The sequence below is a fragment of the Chinchilla lanigera genome, unplaced genomic scaffold (assembly GCF_000276665.1).
Source record: "Chinchilla lanigera isolate Chin_1 unplaced genomic scaffold, ChiLan1.0 scaffold00073, whole genome shotgun sequence".
Classification (NCBI taxonomy): Eukaryota; Metazoa; Chordata; class Mammalia; order Rodentia; family Chinchillidae; genus Chinchilla; species Chinchilla lanigera.
The window spans coordinates 3,708,814-3,727,719 of record NW_004955474.1 but is presented as its reverse complement, the minus strand read 5'-3'; the positions used below and the strand labels follow the sequence as shown (position 1 = coordinate 3,727,719).

Here is an 18,906-nt window from a genome sequence, read left to right as displayed (position 1 = left end):
AAATGACTGAACATTAATTTGAAACAAACTCAAATGTCAGCCCTACTGTGCAACCCCTTATCTGAGCAGATTTTAAGATGAAGCCCAGCGGGACAGGGAGCCGCATTGCTCCTTCTGAAGCTTTGAAACACTTCGGGATTGAATTACCCGGTGAAAGAGGAGCTTGCTGCATATTCTGTCAGTAACGTTCAGTTCTACCTGCTCCTCCTATCATCTTTCAGCTCTCTCTTGCTTCTCTAGTGAAGAATGAAGAAGTGAGAATTCTGCAAGTTTGCATTTAGTATGTCTGCCCTGGGCAAGGACAGGATGAAGCAGAGGAAAAGATCCTGACACAGAGCAGAAATGTTGCCTCGCCGGAGTACCTCTGGGTGCAGATTGAAAGGTCAAAGCCAGCAGTTTTTCAAATAGAAGATGAGGAACAAATTCAAACAAATGCATGGAAAAGTACTACGTTAAAGGAAAAAGAGTTAAATTAGCACAAGTACTTTGAGGAGGAGATTCAGACATTTTGAGGAGAAGGTAAGATGGCTGAGAGTAACATTAAAGGCAGCACCAAAAAGAACTTCTCATCAGGAGCGGGATGGAACATATGTGGGCACCTGTGGTCCCCACATGGGACCTGTGAAAGATGTCTTACAAAGCGAACAGAAGCTCAGTGATTCATTTTCTATTTTGTTTTCTACCATGACGTTTGCATCAGGAGAGGCTGATAGCTTGCCACCCTGGAGGAAATGTAAGCGTCACTAATTTAGAGAAAACAAGTGGCAGTAAGTCACGGACAGTCAGACTGAGCTGGGATGTAGCTCCATGATACAGAGCCTGCCCGCATGCGCAAGACCTTGGCTTTAATGCTTAGTACCGTGGCGGGAGGGAGGCAGAGTGGGAGAAAGAGGAAGAGCGGGGGAGAGCAAAAGGAAAAGAAGAAGGAAAAAAGGAAGATGACGGCAAAATAAACAAGTTGTACTAACTCATCCCATTTAATAGGAAGTTCTGACAAAAGAACTACATTTAAAACAGGCATAAGAAGATAACTTTGTGTGGGGAACATAGCAGTCTTTGGACTTAGAGATTTTATGAAACTCTTTTGGGTGTTCTCTCAGTTCACCATGAATTGCTGTTGGTGTACAGAAAGAAAGTAAAATGGGCTGAGCCTTACCGCCTCCACCTCGGCAGGGTCGTACCAGACATTGATGTAGGGGTGCTGTAAGGCGTCGTCCACGGATATCCTTTTTGCTGGGTCGATCACTAGCATCTTTGACAACAAGTCCCTAGCTTGGCTGGCTGAAACAATAAAGGAGAAAAATAATTAGTAAGATTTTTATTTCAGCAAGGGACTTTTTTGGATGGAGAGGAAATTAAGAAAACAAATAATTAGCTACTACATTCTAAACATCAGAAAAATTCTTAATGCATTGAAAAGGGAAATGTATTTTACAACTCTTTCTGTCATAAAACCTCAAAGTATCATTTGGGGCCCCCTGGGGTCCCGATGCTCTAAGTGTGTGAGTACAGAGCTCGGTAACACCTACGAACCCAGAGGTTATCTGGGCAAGGTGATCTGCTGGGGTGACCTGCAAAAACATAGGTGGGTGGAAAATACAGACTCTGGATGCTTCACAAATGGAAGGGAGGTTATTTGGGGAAAATCAATGTGTATGTTTTCATATTCTTTTGCATACAATGGCTTTATTAGGATCTGGGTAAAATTTGCATTGATTCAGAGGTCATATTATCCAAACTTCTTATAATCATAAAAACAATCTGAAGTGCAGATGTGATAGAGATTTTATCACTCAACTACTAAACCTCATTTTCACATCCTGTAATCATTGAGCATCTTAAATCAGTGGAATCATGACTTGGTGAAATTCGGGAGTTAGTGGTTAAAGCCATTCCAAAGCTACACATACTAGGTAGTAATGAAACACTCCATACCAAGGACATACTCACATGATTAATTTTAGCATTGTGGGCAGTATAGTTATAAAATTATATAGTGATAATCAGCAGGATTATTTATTTAATAACACTATTAAAAGGCAAATTAATTTTTAATATCTAAAACAGAACATTTTGCATAAAATAGTTTCAACCAAAATAGAAAATGAGTATTTTAAACCAGTACTGTTTCTCAGCTGATCTGACAGATTAACAGTGAAAATAACATGGTAAACTTCAAATTGAGAGAGCAGAGCCTCAACTAATTTAAGAAGAAGTCAATATTCTTGAATCCATTGACATGTCTCAATTTTATTTTTCAAGGCAACTGAATTAATTGTACAAATTTGAAAATACAATATAAAATCAGGAAATATCAACTATCCCCACAAGTCATAGTTGTATCTTTTCTAATGTAAATTTTTTCAGACAATTATTTCCTGTTCAGTTACTTTTCACATAATTTGACAATACTAGTAGTGACATATAGCAAACTATTTTTTGACCTACCCTATAAATATTTTGTGTTTTTCCATATACTTTCTAGTGTTTTGGATGAATATGAAAAATCATTACTTATGTCAGACCTTGGGACTTTTTATTTTGAGTGACTATTTTTCTAGTAAACCCAATCAAAAATTGATAAGTATCATTATCAAATAAGATTCCAAAGTTCATAAGGGTAATAAAAATAAATATACATTAATTCAAAATTAAATCTTTCTAATTACCTGTAGCTTTCTAATAACCTAAGAAGACTCGTGTTTTTATGTCATGAGTCCAAAGACCTGTTTGTTTTATCCCACCATTGACACTCAGGTTCTCCCACCAACCCTTCTATGTCTCTTTCCAGGAAGCTCAGGGCCTGAAGCAAGTGCTTCATGCTAGGCAGTGCCAAAGCATCTTACCAAGAAGCAATGATCAATACCTCATGTAGGGAACAAAATGATGAAAGGAGCTTGATGCTTAATCTCCCCTTTTCAAGCAAAGCTGTTATGCTGTTTTCCAAATACAGAAAAGTATATTCTCCCCATTGTTTACTGGTATATTATGATTCCTCAAAATGTGGCAATTACATGTGAAAATCAAAATTAGATCATCACAAATACATAAAGTAGTTTATAATTTACAAGAAGAAGTATAATTTTAGAAGTTCTAATTAAAAAGTAAACTCAAGAAAATTGAGATTATATTAAATATTACATTAAATATGTTTTATTATACTTATATTGAATTAAAATTTTACTGTATTATAATATTGTATTATATTTTATTTTATTGTTTTTGTTTTTGTTTTTTTTTCCAGTACTGGGAATCGAATTAACACCTCACACTTGCCAGGCAGGCAGTGTGCTGCTGAGCTAAAGCCCCAGCCCCAATATTGTATTATATTAAAATATAATATTTTGCTTAATAGTTTTTTCTGCAAGTGTTGTCACTATTATTCAATAGTTAGATGAGGGCTTTGCCGTCTCAATCTTGTTACAAGTGTCTTTTGAAGAAGGAATTACCTTTGCTTAATATCTCAGTATCAGGAAGGCATAAACGCTAAATTATCTCTACTTTGGGTATGAGCTTTTTTCAAATCTGTATATTTATATGAATAATCTTAAAACCAAAAGCTCTCATAATAATTTAGTCCATTGCCACTCACAGAATCCATAGAGGCAGCTGAAGGAAGAAATCTACCTGTCCAATACAAGTATCAGGAACACAGAAGCAGTGTGATAACTGCAAACACAGTAGTAAAAAGAAGCACCTATTATAGAAGTGCTTATACAGAATACAAGTGTGTAAGCACATCTCAAATACCACTCTAAATTTTTTAAGAGATGGTTAAGCCATCCATTAAATACAAATAAAAGAAATTCAGACACCTGCATCTCCAAGATTTTAAAACTGAAAACTTGTGCTGAAAACATTTTCTACGCAGTGAAAAGGATCGAAACAATGATTTAATCGATGTCACATTGGTCTTCTGGAATTGCACTTCAAAAGATAATTTCAAGATTGAAAATAAACCCCTGTGAAATAGCTATCTTATACCACTGTCCTGTACTTTATTCTTTCCTTCCATCTGAGTGCTTACAAAATTATAAAACTTTGAGCCACACCCCTGGGTAAGAAACCTCTTTTAAGAAATAACGCTCCTTATTGTGAGGTAGCTCCAGTTAAAGAAAGGTCTCAGTATCACATGTTTTTAGTCTATCAACCTCGTGATGGTTTGGGGGTTTTCCCCAAGGGGCGTACCTTTAAGTTTATTGTGCTCAGAGTCTGCTGGGAAGAGGGAGTCTGGGAAAAGCTTGGGGAAGGTGAGTCCAGCATATTTGGGCCGATTCTCCACATAGTTTCTTACTGTGGGCTGCAATTTCTTCATGAATTCTGGACACGGTGTTCCTAGTTGCTCGATTACTTTATTCCACTGGTCAATATCTGAGAATTGAATAGTTAAGGCAAAAAAAAAAAAGTGCAGGCCACAAGCTCTTCTCTTTCAATAATAAGGCAGCTAACTTCTCTCAGAATCCCAAACCATTATCAATACAATTGGAATTTGACATAGACAAAAAATATAAAATCAGCATTGTTAGGCTATGAACCCTGTAGGAATCTTAAATTCATTTTTGTAACAAACATACTTTTGGAGAACTAGAATCATTTAACAAACACAGGATTGTGAAATAGTCTTTGGCTTACAAAGACAAAAATTATCCAAATAACACAAGAAGAATCACATTGAATTAACTTTCTATAAAATTATAAGAATTTTTCAAAAGACATTTCATAGGGACATTTTTATCCTAAAGTTACTGCAATCATTATATTTTAAAATAGCACGTACACAAATATGTTCAATGCTTACTTACACTTTTCCTAATATAACCTTTAAGATATTTTCTCTTTTCAAAAAGTTAGAAAATTTCCTCATTAATTAATGTTTTCTACTTGTATCCATTACATACAGAATCAATATCATTTTGGTTTGTTTTTCATTTTTTCTATTGACATATAAACACTGCATATATTTCCTGGGAACTATTCAGTATTTTGTTGTCCATACATATTGTGTAATAGTCAAATCAGGGTTAAGCATCTCTATTTTCGGTGAAAAAGTGCTAAATTTTTTCTTCTAGCTTTTCTGAAATTTCCAGAATATTGTTATGATCTGTAGTCATGTTACCATCATCCTTTAGGTGATAAAGCACCTGAGTTTATTTTCCCTAACTGTAATTTATGTAACCCGTGACCTGGTACCCCTCTTTTCTGCCTACTTGCTTCCCAGGCTCAGTGATCTCTCATTTCTATTTGTTATATCGTAGTCTTGTGTGTGATCAATACCACCTTAAAAACTCTGAAGAACCAGCTGAAAGCAGGGGATTTCAAAGAGATAGGCTTGCTGCACATCAGTGAATGACAGAGGTCTTGGAAATTTGTCCTGAGTTCCACATTACAGACAGCGCTCTCGCCTACCTCATTTATTCTTCTACAACTCTATCCTTTATACTAAAAGAATATACAACGCTGTAGAAGCCCTAATTATAATACTAATTAATGGAGGTTTTGATTTATTTATTTGCTTTGGTACCGGGAATTGAACTCACAACCTTTCACTTGCCAGGCAGGCTCTGTGCCACTGAGCTGTATCCCTGGCCCTTTGGTGGAGGTTTTTAAAGTCTTTTCTTCTAGCTTTCAAGAAAGTTAAGCTAAAAAAGATTGGCAGTCTCAGTGAAAGACAAAATTACTACATTTAACCTCAATAAATACAAAGTGCAAACGTTAGATGCGAGACTGAGCATAAATAAAATCAAGTTAATCTGTAAATCTTTTTTTAACCTCCCTTAAAATTTGACTGAATGAAATATAAATTACTACATACACTCCCAGTTCTTGCAATGAAAAACATACATGTACAACAAGGAACTATTAAGAAATGACATGTAGGTGGGAAAAACTGAAGAATATTCTCTTACAAAACATCAGAAATAATCAAACAAGAAAATGTTTTATTAAAAGTTCATTGAAGTTATTATGTGCATGAGAATATAGGAATAAGTTGGAATCATTAGAAATAAAAAAAATTAAAACATAGAAGGTTAGAGTTGCAAGTTACTCTTTAAAAAGCTCATGTAAAGTCTGGTTATAGGTAAGCTATAACTTTTCAGATATATTTAAATAGCATTCATAGGTAAGCATTTGTGATACTAAGATTCAAAAGCTTATCCTTGTATATTATGAAAAGAAGCCCATTTTATAAAACAGGTTACCATCATAGAGTCATCATTTAATATTGGTCAATCTTGTTCAGAACTATAAAGATTTGATATCAAATTAAAGTAGACAAAGAAACTGTTATATTTTCCATTAATAAGCCATTTTTAAAAGTTGGTAAAATACTTCCAGCATATGACTGTATTCTAGTTACATGTACTTAGAATTATGAAGCTGTTCAGTAAGATTTAAGTGCCTTTAAAATAGCATTACCAAAATAATTCTACAATATTTTAGAGTAAAATTTAAACAGAGTCAAGTAATTTGGAATTTCTTGAATAAGAACAGTTTACAGGTCATAATCAGAGTCTATAGATGCACATGGTATATCTTCCTACTTAGATTTCTCTTGCATAAGCAGTATTGTGGGACTTCATACAAAAATTTATGAACAAATTGAGGCAAGAATGTTTATTATTATCAGTAAAATAATTAAACTTTCCTTAAATCTGTGCCTTTATTCTAACCCATCCATTTTCATGTTCTTTCTTTCCATAAACATGTATATGTGTGAGTGTCCAAGTTCCCAGGCTCACAGCAAGGACAGCTATGGCCAACTTGGTTGAGTACATGATTTTGCTTCATAGACATAATCAACCAAATGTAAGCCCAGATTAGAAGTCCTGTCTCCTGACTGCAAGTTCAGTGCTCATTCCAAGTATCTGTGAAGACAGAGCAAATTTGGAATTGGTGTAGCAAGACAGCCGCCTTGATAGGGCCATTAAACTGATGGTATGCTTTATCATAAGCAATTCCCTTAAAGGACGGTTCTCAAGTTCCTCCCCTAGTCTTTCAGGTCAGTATATTTACTGTTCTTTTTCTTATTAAGTGTCATTTTCTCATTTTATTTGGTGCCTCTCATAATTTATGTTAAGGACAATACTTTCTGAAATATCAGATTAAAAATACAATAATCCATGTACTTACTGCTTTTTCTGACAACTACAGAGGCTACTATATCCCAAATATATTCTAACATATGAGAGTCATGACTTATAAATGTTCTAAAGTGAATAAATGCTTTTCCAAAACTAAGTTTGACTTTTCTTTTCAAAATACATATGTAATGTTATCACTTATCACACAATCACAAAATCTGGTAGATATTTTATGTACATTAAAAGGTTATAATAATTTTTCTTTAAAATGATTTCACCCTCTACTCTATTAAAAATATTAATAACACTAATTGTTTTTTCCTCTCTCCAAATTCACTACATAAAAAATAGTTACTTTGCCAAAAGTTTGATTCTATAAGTATGAAGACAAGACAGTTTGCAAATGTGGTTGATTATTACTAATATCTTTAAGAAATTGCACTGTAATTAGAGATACATACACATGTGGATAGTAAAATTAGCATGGAGAATTCCGAGACTGAAAATTATTCCAGCTAGTATCAACGAACTAAGGACTCACACTTCAAACGCTTCTCTCACCTTAGCTTCCCTGCTCGGACTGAACATAATGTATGAAAAACACTTCATCCCTTGTTGGGGGTATTGGTTATAATTACGAATATAATTTATGCTATGCACACTTAAGCTTTCAGATGCTACTAAAGAGGTATTGAATGGCCTCATTTCATGGTGCCTTTTAAATTAATATACTACTTTTCATGTTTTCTCCCATTTTTTATTGCCCTTTTGCTATTGGGAACATGATTTCCAGGGCTAACACCCTCGCTCATGGCATCTGACTTGCTTTCTACTCTGTTTTAGGCTTGTGCTCAATCTGCTCAAAACTTGTGTGTGACCCCTATCTGCACCTTAAAGAATATCAGTGGTTGTCTTCATATTTGTAGCTCTTTCCTAAAGATAGGATTGCCTAATGGCAATATCCATGTAGAGTTGCTCTAGCAAGGGATCTTCTGTCATAAGTCAACCTAGGCACCATGTTGAGTATGATTGTGTGTCATAACAGTAGCTCTCTAGGAAAGAAGGCTATAATAAATTACTGTCTCCAAGTGGAAATGCATTAGAAAATAGAAGCATGTTGCCTTGTGTTAAGCATCAGGATATACAACCACAGTTCCCAAATCTGAATATTCATAATGTAGGAAACTTACAAAAACACAGATCGTTTTCTACTCCTTAACTGATCTATAGGATGTGGCTTCCATAGGTCTCCGATGATATAAAAACACCAATGGTACAATGGTAACTCCAATCCAGATGGTCCTTGGACTGTATCTTGAGAAGTACTAATGTAGAATGTACTAACAGTCCCTTAGGAGTTACTAAGTCAAGATATAAGAATAAAACATGTTTGGCAGTTTTCTGACACAAATTAGAATAGAGTCAAATGTACTAAATGATTGGGCCATACCTATTTTCTATGGGAATCTCAGAAATCCTGCAGTTGGGAATACTTCAGGGAAAGAAAAATCCTAATCCTTATTTTTTTCCCTCACATCACTTTCCTGCAGAAGACCATGGAAAATTATAGTGGAGGACACATGTAGGCTCACAGTAGAAGAGAGATTCTGCTTATCAGCATCAAGAGAATTGAGGTCCTATATTGCTATCACCTAGGGAAACTCCCCGTGGAACATTCAGAAGCTGCCCAAGGTAAAGTAGAAAATATTTATTTCAGAAATTATGTTTCCTCTTGATAAAATTTGTTTTTAAAAGAACTTTTACTTCTGAAGAAAATTGTAAGATCAAAATAGACATATTTGTCATACAAATTATATAGATAGACATGTACAGTATATATGACATGTATATGAGACAAAGTTCTGTATCTGTATTTTTATGTTTTGGACTGTTCTATTTCTTTAGCAATGCTTTCTTCCTTTCAAATGGGGCATGTTCAGAGCACACACCTAGCATGGATGAGCCTGCCTGGGTTAGATCCCCAGCAGTACAAAACAATGTTCTTACCTATTTTATTTTTCATTTAAAAATGTTCTCTTCCTTTCATAAATACTGCTCAAGTTCTGGTAACATAAAATATGAATCAGTGACTTAATGCGCAATTAACTAACATCTGTTTGTATTATAAATGAACACAGGAAGAGGAAATATCATTAGCCAGATCACATAAAAACCTCAGTCCTGACAATTTGAGGAAAAGGCTATTTGTTCCCTAGCAGCACAAAGCTAGTGGGATTCTTCAGGAATATCCAAAGGTTAATATTTGAAATGTGAGGTATATGGTCCTTGTTACAGTTTATTTTATAAAACTATTTATTATTTTAACCATGTTACAAATAGAAGAAGACAAATGATATTTTCCAGTGTACGTTAATATGAATTTCAGAGGCACATTTTTCATAAAGCTATTGGAGGTTAATTTTAGGGGCCTGTCATTTGCACGCTATACCTAATTTTGAATTTGCAGTATTAATTCTTTGTTATAAGCATACTTTCCTCTAATTGCATGGTATTCTGATTTCTCAAATGCTGGATCTGACTAGCATTTTGAAACTGAGAAGTAGCCTTAGAGATGAATTCTGGCATGTGTATTTCAGAGCTGAAAAATATTAAAGTCTTCTTCCAGTTGGTCAACAGCATTACTTTAATAAAAATGACCTACACCAATAGAAATATGGCTTCTATTTTTTTTAAGGGGCATGATAGGGTCACTACGTGCTCGAGGGTGTGAGACTACCTCTAGGAAGTTGCATTCATCTCCGGTAAAGCCCTACATACAATGGAGGTCAAGAGGGGACAGTTACTTATACAAGGTCAATAAAACAAGCCACGAGAGGCATAGTTAACAGAACTCTTCACATTTACACTTACAAGAAGAAGGAAAGAGCCCCTGCCTTGTATCTTAGCTCTTTAATCTCTTAAATCTTGTAGCTGTTACCACCTCCGAATATACCACTTCTTTTACTGCAAATTTCTTGATTTTTTTTTTTTTTTTTTTTTTTTTTTTTTTTTTCTCCTTTTGAGACAGGGTCTTGCTATGCAGTTCAGGCTGACCTTGAGCTCACTTTGTAGCCCAGGCCTTCTCAAACTCACAATGATCCTCCTGCTTCAGCCTCCCCACTGCTGGGATTACAGGCGTGCACCACCATGCCCAGCCTAGATTTCTTGATAACCAGGAGGGTTTTCACTTTTATTGACTAGGAAATCTTTAGGGACAGCAATTGCCTGACACATAGTCAGTGCTCAAAGATATCTCTTAAGTTAATTAAACTGCATTCAGTCAGTTTCATATGAAGTAAAGAGTACAGGATGTAAAATAATCAAACAAACAAAGGTTGAGATATTTAGGAATTAAAGAAAACTTGGGAGCTAGGAAATATTGACTCTCAAGGGAGATAAATGAAAGGAAATCCAAACCTGGTCACCTGGTAGGAAAATAACAGATAACCAAAGACCAAGAAAAAAGATCCTAAGTAAGAAACAGGAAGTCTAATTGCACTAGACAAGTGTATGTTAGATATATTCACATTAGATATAAATATACTGCATGCTAGATATATTCACCGGTAACATTATAAACAAAAAAGTCAAATAATATCTTTTCAAATGTCAGAAGAAAATAACATTCAATTTGTATATCAATTCAGTTTACCAATTCAATGTACATATCATTTAATTAATTAAATTTATATATCTACCTAAACTCTCTTTGAAGTTGGGGGATCCCACCCAAAATACAATTTTATCAAAGATTCCACTAAAGGACTTTCCAAATAATGTACATTATGGAAAAAGAAAACCTCAAAATAAAAGAGCTAACTTGCAAAAAAGCAGTGGCAAGCCATGGAAACAAAAATCCAAATAGCAAAAGGACATACATGCAACCTATAAAACTGACACGGACTGAAGGCCAACTCAACGAATTAATAGGAAAAATAGCACCAACACAATAGAAAAAAATTAACAACAGCAAAGGACATTCTACCAAGGAGAAAACATTAATGGCAATAAACAAAGGAAAAGATGCTTAGCCTCCCTGTAATCAATGAAATGGAAACTTAAACTCCAAGGAGGCAGTATTTTTTTAATCTAACAGATTAGGGAAAAACTGAAAAATACGACTGACACTACCAAGATTGGAGAGGTTGTCAAGCAGAGAGCTCTGCATTATACATACTGTTAATTTAAAAATCAATTCGAGTTTACATAGTAAAGTTAAAAATGCGTTCCCTGGGGCTGGAGATATAGCTCAGCAGCACCCACACCACCTGGAAAATGCAAGATCCTGAGTTCAAATCCCGGTACCCACCCCAAAATAAATAAATAAAAATGTGTCCCCTATGACTCCAGGCATTTATTATTTAAAAATCTCATCCATATGCTCCTGGAAACTGATTGAAATTATTGTTTGGAAAGACAAAAACGAAAACTTAAAACTTTGAATTTATCTCCAAGTCTGATTACAGTCAAATGGATTAGGTGTAGGTTATTCATGGGGTGGAATAGTATACAGCAATGAAAATGGGTTAACTATGTCTAATCCATCAATGCAAATATCTAAAAAAATTTTAAAGCAACTCAGAAGATAACAATGACAACAAAATAAGCAAAACACATAAAAGTATGCTATACATTTATTTAAGGATAAATGTCCTATAATAAAAATAGTTAAAAAGACAATAAAAACAAATATTTAGAAATAAGCATACCTCTTTGAAGAGAAGAGAAAATATGGCTAGAGTTGATTATATAAAAGAATTTGGAAGTATTGGCAATGCTATTTTTTTAATCTAAATAATAACATATGTATGTTCACTTTTAAAATCTACTTCCAGAGCTAACTCACTTGTGTAGTTTGTGTCTTTATAATTATTTATTATTTTTATAATGTTTTCATAATTTTGGAGGTAGAAATGTTGGCTCTCTTCAAATTTGCTAGATCTCCCAAAACAAATGATCTCAAAAGCTGAATTCTGAGTCTACTGTAGAATGTTAAAAATATATTTGATTAAATGAAATTCAGTTCATATCTGCTTAAACATATTAACACAATAGAATTATATCTAATTTTAAGAACTATTTGGATGTCTAAATTTCTCACTAAAAATAAAGTTGAACTTTTGGACATAAAACTACAGATCTTTTTTTTTGTTTGTTTGTTTGTTTTTCTCCGGTACCGGGAACCGAACTCACGACCTTGCGCTTGCCAGGCAAGCGCTTTTGCCGCTGAGCTAAATCCCCAGCCCCAACTACAGATCTTGTATGGAGTAATATTTTAAATTTTACTGTTACATTAAAAGGAAATGCATAGCTCATATTGTAAAAGTTTTTAAAGGTCTATTTGAGAATCTTTCATCTAAGTGACAGTATCTTGATTACAAATAATTTGATTCCTCATAATGTATTATAGAGATGCATATTATATATAATCTACCTACAGCTCCATTTTGAAATTTATTTAACCAACAGATTTAGATATAATTTTATTGGCTGAGATAAGTAATTTCTGATAAAAACTTCTTTATAGATAAGTAATCTGTCTTTCATTTTGAAAAGCTAACTGGCCATATTCAGTGGCCATATTATGCTTTTAAAAGATTGGTTTAAAACTTCAACAAACATGAAATCACTAAAAGAACTCAGTATCAAAATATCAAGGGCATCTAACATGACCATGTAACATTACCAGCAGCCTAATGCATTATTTACAAGGAATTTTAACATCCAAATTTAAACAATGATACTCAAACAACTTCTCCCAAGAAATGATTCTAATAAATGTTAAGCAGGTTGGATAACTCAGTTGGAAAAATCTGTTTGAATATTCTTTAATTGAAAATGTAAGAAAAGTAACAGAAATCATTTCAGCGAGGCCTGGTGGTGCATGCTTCTAATCCCAGCACTTGGGAGGCTGAGGCAGGAAGGATTTCTCTGAGTTCAAGGCCAGCCTGGGTTATAAAGAGAGTTCAAGGACAGCCTGAACTATACAGTGAAACCCTACCCCCCCAAATATCATTTCAATTACAGGTGGTAAATATTCACATCAGTCATCAATTATTTCAACGACAGTCAATTTCTGGAAAATAAAGAATACACAGATTAAATCTCTTTTCATAAAGTTCTCTAAAATTGGCCAAAACTTGAGCATTATTTCATGTTTGTACTGAAATGATAAACATGTCATAATTTATTACAAAGAAAATAAATCATAGTGATTTTAGAAATGTGAGAAATTTTGTTTTTATCAAGCCAACATGCCTTTAAAATAGCATTATTATTAATATGAATGTGGTGAATTTATAGATGTTATTTAATAGAATATATCTGTAGGAAACAGTAGCAACATAGAAAGATTTTAAAAATAAATGTGTCATATATAACAGTAGAATAAAAGTTTCTAACAATAGTCCAAAGTAAAAATAATAGTTTTTTTGATTAATTGAAATATATTAAGTTTTTTCATGCAACAAAAATTGAATGCCTTATTCATTTCCTAAACTAATCCTTTTCAAACATAATGTGTATATGTATATATATGTAAGAACTATATATGTGACACTATAAGTGCATGTGGAACTATATATATGTATCTAGAATATATAATATATTAATCATAAATTTGCATAATGCTTTATAGACGTTTGATATGAATTTTAATATAGGTATTAGAAAGTTAAAGTAAATGGCTTAACAGAATATGGAATGGACATAGCATGTTGGTGATTAGTTTACTATAATTAGACATCAAAGCTCTACTATTATAGGCTCGATTTCACCTTTGGATTATGATCATGTAAAAAAGCAGATGTTTTCTTTTTAATGCGATGAACACATCACATTTTCCTAAATGACAACGTAGGAGGTACTGAGGTAACTTAAGGTAGGAAGCAATTTTTAAGCATTACAGGGAAACCCATTACATATCCACCTACTAATCTCACTTTCCTTCCCCTCTATTTTAATACTGCAGAGCCTCAAGTCTTTACTTATTAATAACTTGCTGTTTGAGAGAGGACCAGTTTTACTGATCCAAGTGATTTAAATGATCTCTCCATATGTATTATGTAATCATTATTAATTAATAAGGTTTCCATTATTGCACTTGTTAAAAATGAAGAAAATAAGAACAGATTTCAAGATAATATTCCAATACACGAAATAAATGATAAAAAGAATTTCAGGAGAGGCGGATCAACTTGAAAATGAAATGTATATACGTGGTCTCTAAATGTGTGTTAAATCAGGTATTGGTGTAGGTGCACTTAAACCTAATTAAAGATGTCCATGCCCGGTCAATATTTCTGATGCTGTAGAAGTATAGATCTTCAGCTTTAAAACTGGAAGCTTCTGTCGCTTTTATCCTGTTATATCTTAATTTTGAAACATTTACAACAGCGACAAAATAATACAGAAGAGTATATCTCTTCTCTTTTTGGTAGAACTGAATGAAGGCGAATCTGTTGACATGGCGTTGAGGCTTTTCTGTCTGACCCTGTGTTACCCACGAAAGTGTTGGCAGGAGACGAGGGGACCCTGCAAGGCTGCCAGCGTGTAAAGATCTCACACTTGAGTCTCACAGAAGCCCTGGGAGGGCAGTAAATGTTCTGTACACCTTCACCAGTGCCTCATCTGACACCAAATGGGGAATTGGTGCAGAGTGACCCCCAGAGCGCCCCCTAGCTGCTAAGAAGGATACGATCAGTGCCAGGAAACAGCACTGCACCTTTTATCATTTCTCCCATGACGCACCCTACTGACCACATGTCAACTGAAAACAGAAATGAAATGGAGATAAACAAGAACACAGGCGCAGAACAAGTCAATGAAAACACTGCGGCACTCGTGCCGGACCCTCCGCCGGCTGGACCAGAGGTCAGTCCCACGATCATTCGTGTTTTAAAAAAAGCAAAAGAGTGAACACAGAATGTCAGGGCCGTTTCTGCGGCACAGCCGAGCTAGCAATGCTGGTCCAAGCTCCCTCGTACACCCATGATATTATTATTTCGCAATTATACTTCACTGATTTCTTCAGTTTGTGGTCTAAAAGATCTAATGTGCATGCACGCGTTGGAATCCTGCTGATTTGCATGGCAAATTATTCCTGCCCGTGTTAATATGGGAAACATGCAAATCAATTTTTTTATTCTTTTGTATACCGTCTTTAGATAAAAGAAAAGCTAAGCTGCCAGCAACCCTAAAAGAGCGAGCTGCTTTTCTAAAACACATTTACTGTTATTTATAAATATGAATAAGTTTCCGAAAGCGAAGTGCCAGTTCAGAAAGAAACTTTGGAAGGCCGGCTCATTCGCACTGACTCCCAGCGAAGGAGCAGGAAGCCCTGCCAGAGTCTCGTACACAGTTTCTTTAAATGGGAAGAAATGCTGCCTTTCAACATGGGGTGGTTCAACGCGAAATGAGCCGCAAGACTAGGGAGCTGACACTTCTTCTGAGACTGTAAATCAAAAGAAATAAGGGTAAATCATGATGGTCTCTGCGATTGCCAGTTATCATCCAGAACTTAAAACCCAGAAGCAGAGCAGAGTGCAGGCAGGGAGAGGCAAAACGGAGAGAGTGAAGCAAAAAGTGAAACCACTCCTTGGTCCGCACGGGTTCTTAGGGGAAGAAGGGCAGAAAGATAGGTCTTTCCTAAGGGGGTGGGGCTACACAGGGGACGCTGGGGGGAACAAAGGGGAAAAAGAATTAAGACAGCAGTACTGTGTAATTTTGCTCCATTCACAATCCAAATTACATCTTATAATTTGGCAGTGGCCTCAAAAAAATTCCTGTGAGATTCTTTCCAAGGTGAAAATCTCACAGGGGTTAAACACAGTTTCCATTGTTTGAGTTCACACCTGACAGAGTGATCACTGCAGAGAAATGGAGACGGCTTTGAAGGAGATGAGCAGACCCAGAGAAGCAAGTTTATTTTGCTTCCAGTTCAGGAAAGCCAGTGACATGCAGACATCTCAGGGAAAGATAGAGCAAACAGTTGTGCAGCCCTTTGTTATTAACCTATTTGTGACTTCAAGGAAGGTCCCCCTCACACACCCTGATACCGTGAGAATCTCTGCTTGGAGACCAAAGAGAAACTCTCTGAAAAATGTATTTATTTTTAAATTATCATCCTGTCCAAAGTGATCAGTCAGGTTGCTACTGACAGTGTATCTATTGCTTATAACAATGTGGAAGAGATAGATATAAATATAGAGATGTAATACTCAATAAGCTGTGATTTCTCTTGCCTGGCTCCACTGAAACGTTCAAAAGAAGACCTTCTGCCATGGACTTGTCTAGATTTTAAGAAACACCTATTTCTTGATATATAGCAATTCTCCATAAATATCAGTTACATAATGTCATGTCATAGATTGTAAGTATTAAATATAGGAATTAAATATATATAACAAAAGTTTGTTTCTCACTGATATATCATACCACAATTTTTGCATATGTAATAAAGAAATCTATCAGTGAGGGAAAGCTATCACTCAGGCAAGATAAGGCAAACCAACAGAAGCTATTTCACTATCTGAACAATCTAGAGAAAGGCGTTCTGCATAATCATATGATCATCACTGACTCTGGAAGTCGTCTCCACTGTCTAAACAGGAATTACCCTGCATCTCCAACTAAATAATAACTTTAAAAAACAACTTGTGATGACTAAAAACCTTCCAATGCTGATCACTTTTATCTTTTGGACTAAAATCCCTCAGTTCTTTTTTAAACTGTCTCTCACATATGCCTTAAATAACAGCAGCAGCAACAATAAAAGCAGATGGTCTAAGTGGAGTCCTATTTCCTGTTCCTTTTGTGTATCAGTTGGCTGCAGACAGTTGCTGGTTTCGTCACTGATATTAATAACTGCTGTGCCCCCAGGTCTCCTTTCGTGTGTTTGTGTTTCTTAGGAATACCAACTTTCCAAATAAAAATGCAACATGTTTTCAAATTTACCTTCAACTTGGAGTAGATTTAATAGCTGTCTTAACAAGCCTGTCCTATGAAAATAATAAAGCAGAGATTAAACTCTAGGTCAGAACTTAAGATGTGCACATCGATTTCCATTTGTCTTTATTTTAATGTATTGTTCAGGGAAAGTCCCTGGAGATCTTTCCCATTTATTTATTTATTTATTTATTCATTTATTTTTTGGTTTGGTTTTTTTCTGGTAACAGGAATCAAACCCACAACCTTGCACTTGCCAGGCAGGTGCTGTGCCGCTGAGCTAAATCCCCAGCCCCTCCCATGCCATTTAAATTTTCCCACCATGCTCTGTCCCTAGAGACCCCCCGTGTGCTTGCACTACCCATGTGGGAAACATTTGTGCCTGGATATGATAAAGTCTATTATTATAAATTACGAGGATATGAAAGTATTATGAGGGATATGCACAAGAAGTTATATTGATTTTTAGGTATTCGAGGTGGAGTTCTTGCTGAAAATAAAGCCTCTGTACCAATTTTTATGAATTAATAATCCTAACCAATAGGAAATAGGTAAGGAAAAAAATTTGCTACACATCTTATCAGGCGGGTGGAATAGGCAGTGGTATAAACTTTCCTTCCAAATACTGGTGTGCACAGTAGTAACTGATTGCTTATCAAGATGAGACCACCTTATTTTGTAAAAATTTCAAAGTATTATGGTGAATAGTGATCATGCATAGACCTTAGAAGTAATTGGTAAATTTACTCATTGTTGGAAACTAGACTTTTATGCTTCCTGAGACAATGTGATAAAGTACCACAGTCTCTGGAAGAGTCCTGTACACAAAGGCTGTGAGAGTGGAATTCTGGCGGTCTAATAATGTTCTGGTTCATCATATCATCTGCCATCGTCAGAATTTCCAGAGGTGGAGAATTCCCAGAGTTCTCAGGCTCATCTGCTATGAAGCACCCAGACATGATGTCACTTTCCTTAGAAGAATCGTCACGGAAATATTGGTGTTACTAAAACTACGGTTATGAATTTTCTGAGAACTTTGGAAAATGTGCCTTATTATTGGTCAGAATTAAATTTATTTTAAACTGTCATCTTTCTTTACTTGCAACTAAAATATAGAAATGACATAACAAATTCTTGTAGTTAAACCTAAATAAAGAAGCCCTAAATTGGTATGTGAACACTGTCTAATGTCACAGACTATAACCGGTAAGTAAATAATTCTGTCTGGGTTTGGGGATTTGGATCTTAACTGCTGTCCCAAAGACCCGTATGTTCAAAGCTTCCGCTCTGGCCTACAGAGCTAGTGAGAGGCGGTGGATCCCCTAGCGGTGGAAGAGGGGACAGCTCACTGCAGGCCGCGGACCCTCGAAGGGCACAGTGCAGTTCTGGCCCCTTTCCTTTTGTTCCTGAGTCCTGCTCACCATAATGTGAGCAGCTTGGCTCTCCCATGCACCCCCACTATTGTGTTATGCGTCTCCAGCCCCTCCCCAAAGCCACCTAATGGTGCATTGAATTGTCTGAAGCTGTGACAAAAGGCATCTTTCCTCCTTTCATGTTGACTGTTATAGGGATTCTGTCACCCTAGAGAGCTGACCGAGAGTGAATGTCTGTCCAGCAAGCCACCAAAGGGCTCCTGTGGAGGCAACGGTGTGTCTCGTGGGCCACAATTCCTGAGACTGTGTTTTGTGTTTCTTTGAGCACATTTAATTATATATCCATGTAGCATAGGATTCAGATAATATGCCTTCATAAACTTTCAATGAATACATCAAAGAATAGTAGAAAGAGAGGGGCTGGGGATTTAGCTCAGCGGCAAAGCGCCTGCCTGGCAAGCGCGAAGTCGTGAGTTCGGTTCCCGGTACCGGAGAAAAACCAAAAA

General features: G+C 35.6%; 1 protein-coding gene across 5 annotated transcripts in view; it reads right to left on the bottom strand.

Annotated features, from left to right (window-relative positions):
• The window catches only part of Mapk10 (mitogen-activated protein kinase 10), a 320,750-nt gene that overhangs the window by 44,686 nt on the left and 257,158 nt on the right, over nucleotides 1–18,906 (bottom strand). For all 5 annotated transcript variants that reach the window (XM_013502786.1, XM_013502787.1, XM_005401362.2 and 2 more), the window contains 2 exons: nucleotides 4,189–4,371; nucleotides 1,157–1,281 (listed from right to left, as the gene is read on the bottom strand). In XM_013502786.1, coding sequence (XP_013358240.1) covers nucleotides 1,157–1,281; nucleotides 4,189–4,371 — 308 coding nt within the window. The remainder of the gene's footprint in view (nucleotides 1–1,156; nucleotides 1,282–4,188; nucleotides 4,372–18,906) is intronic.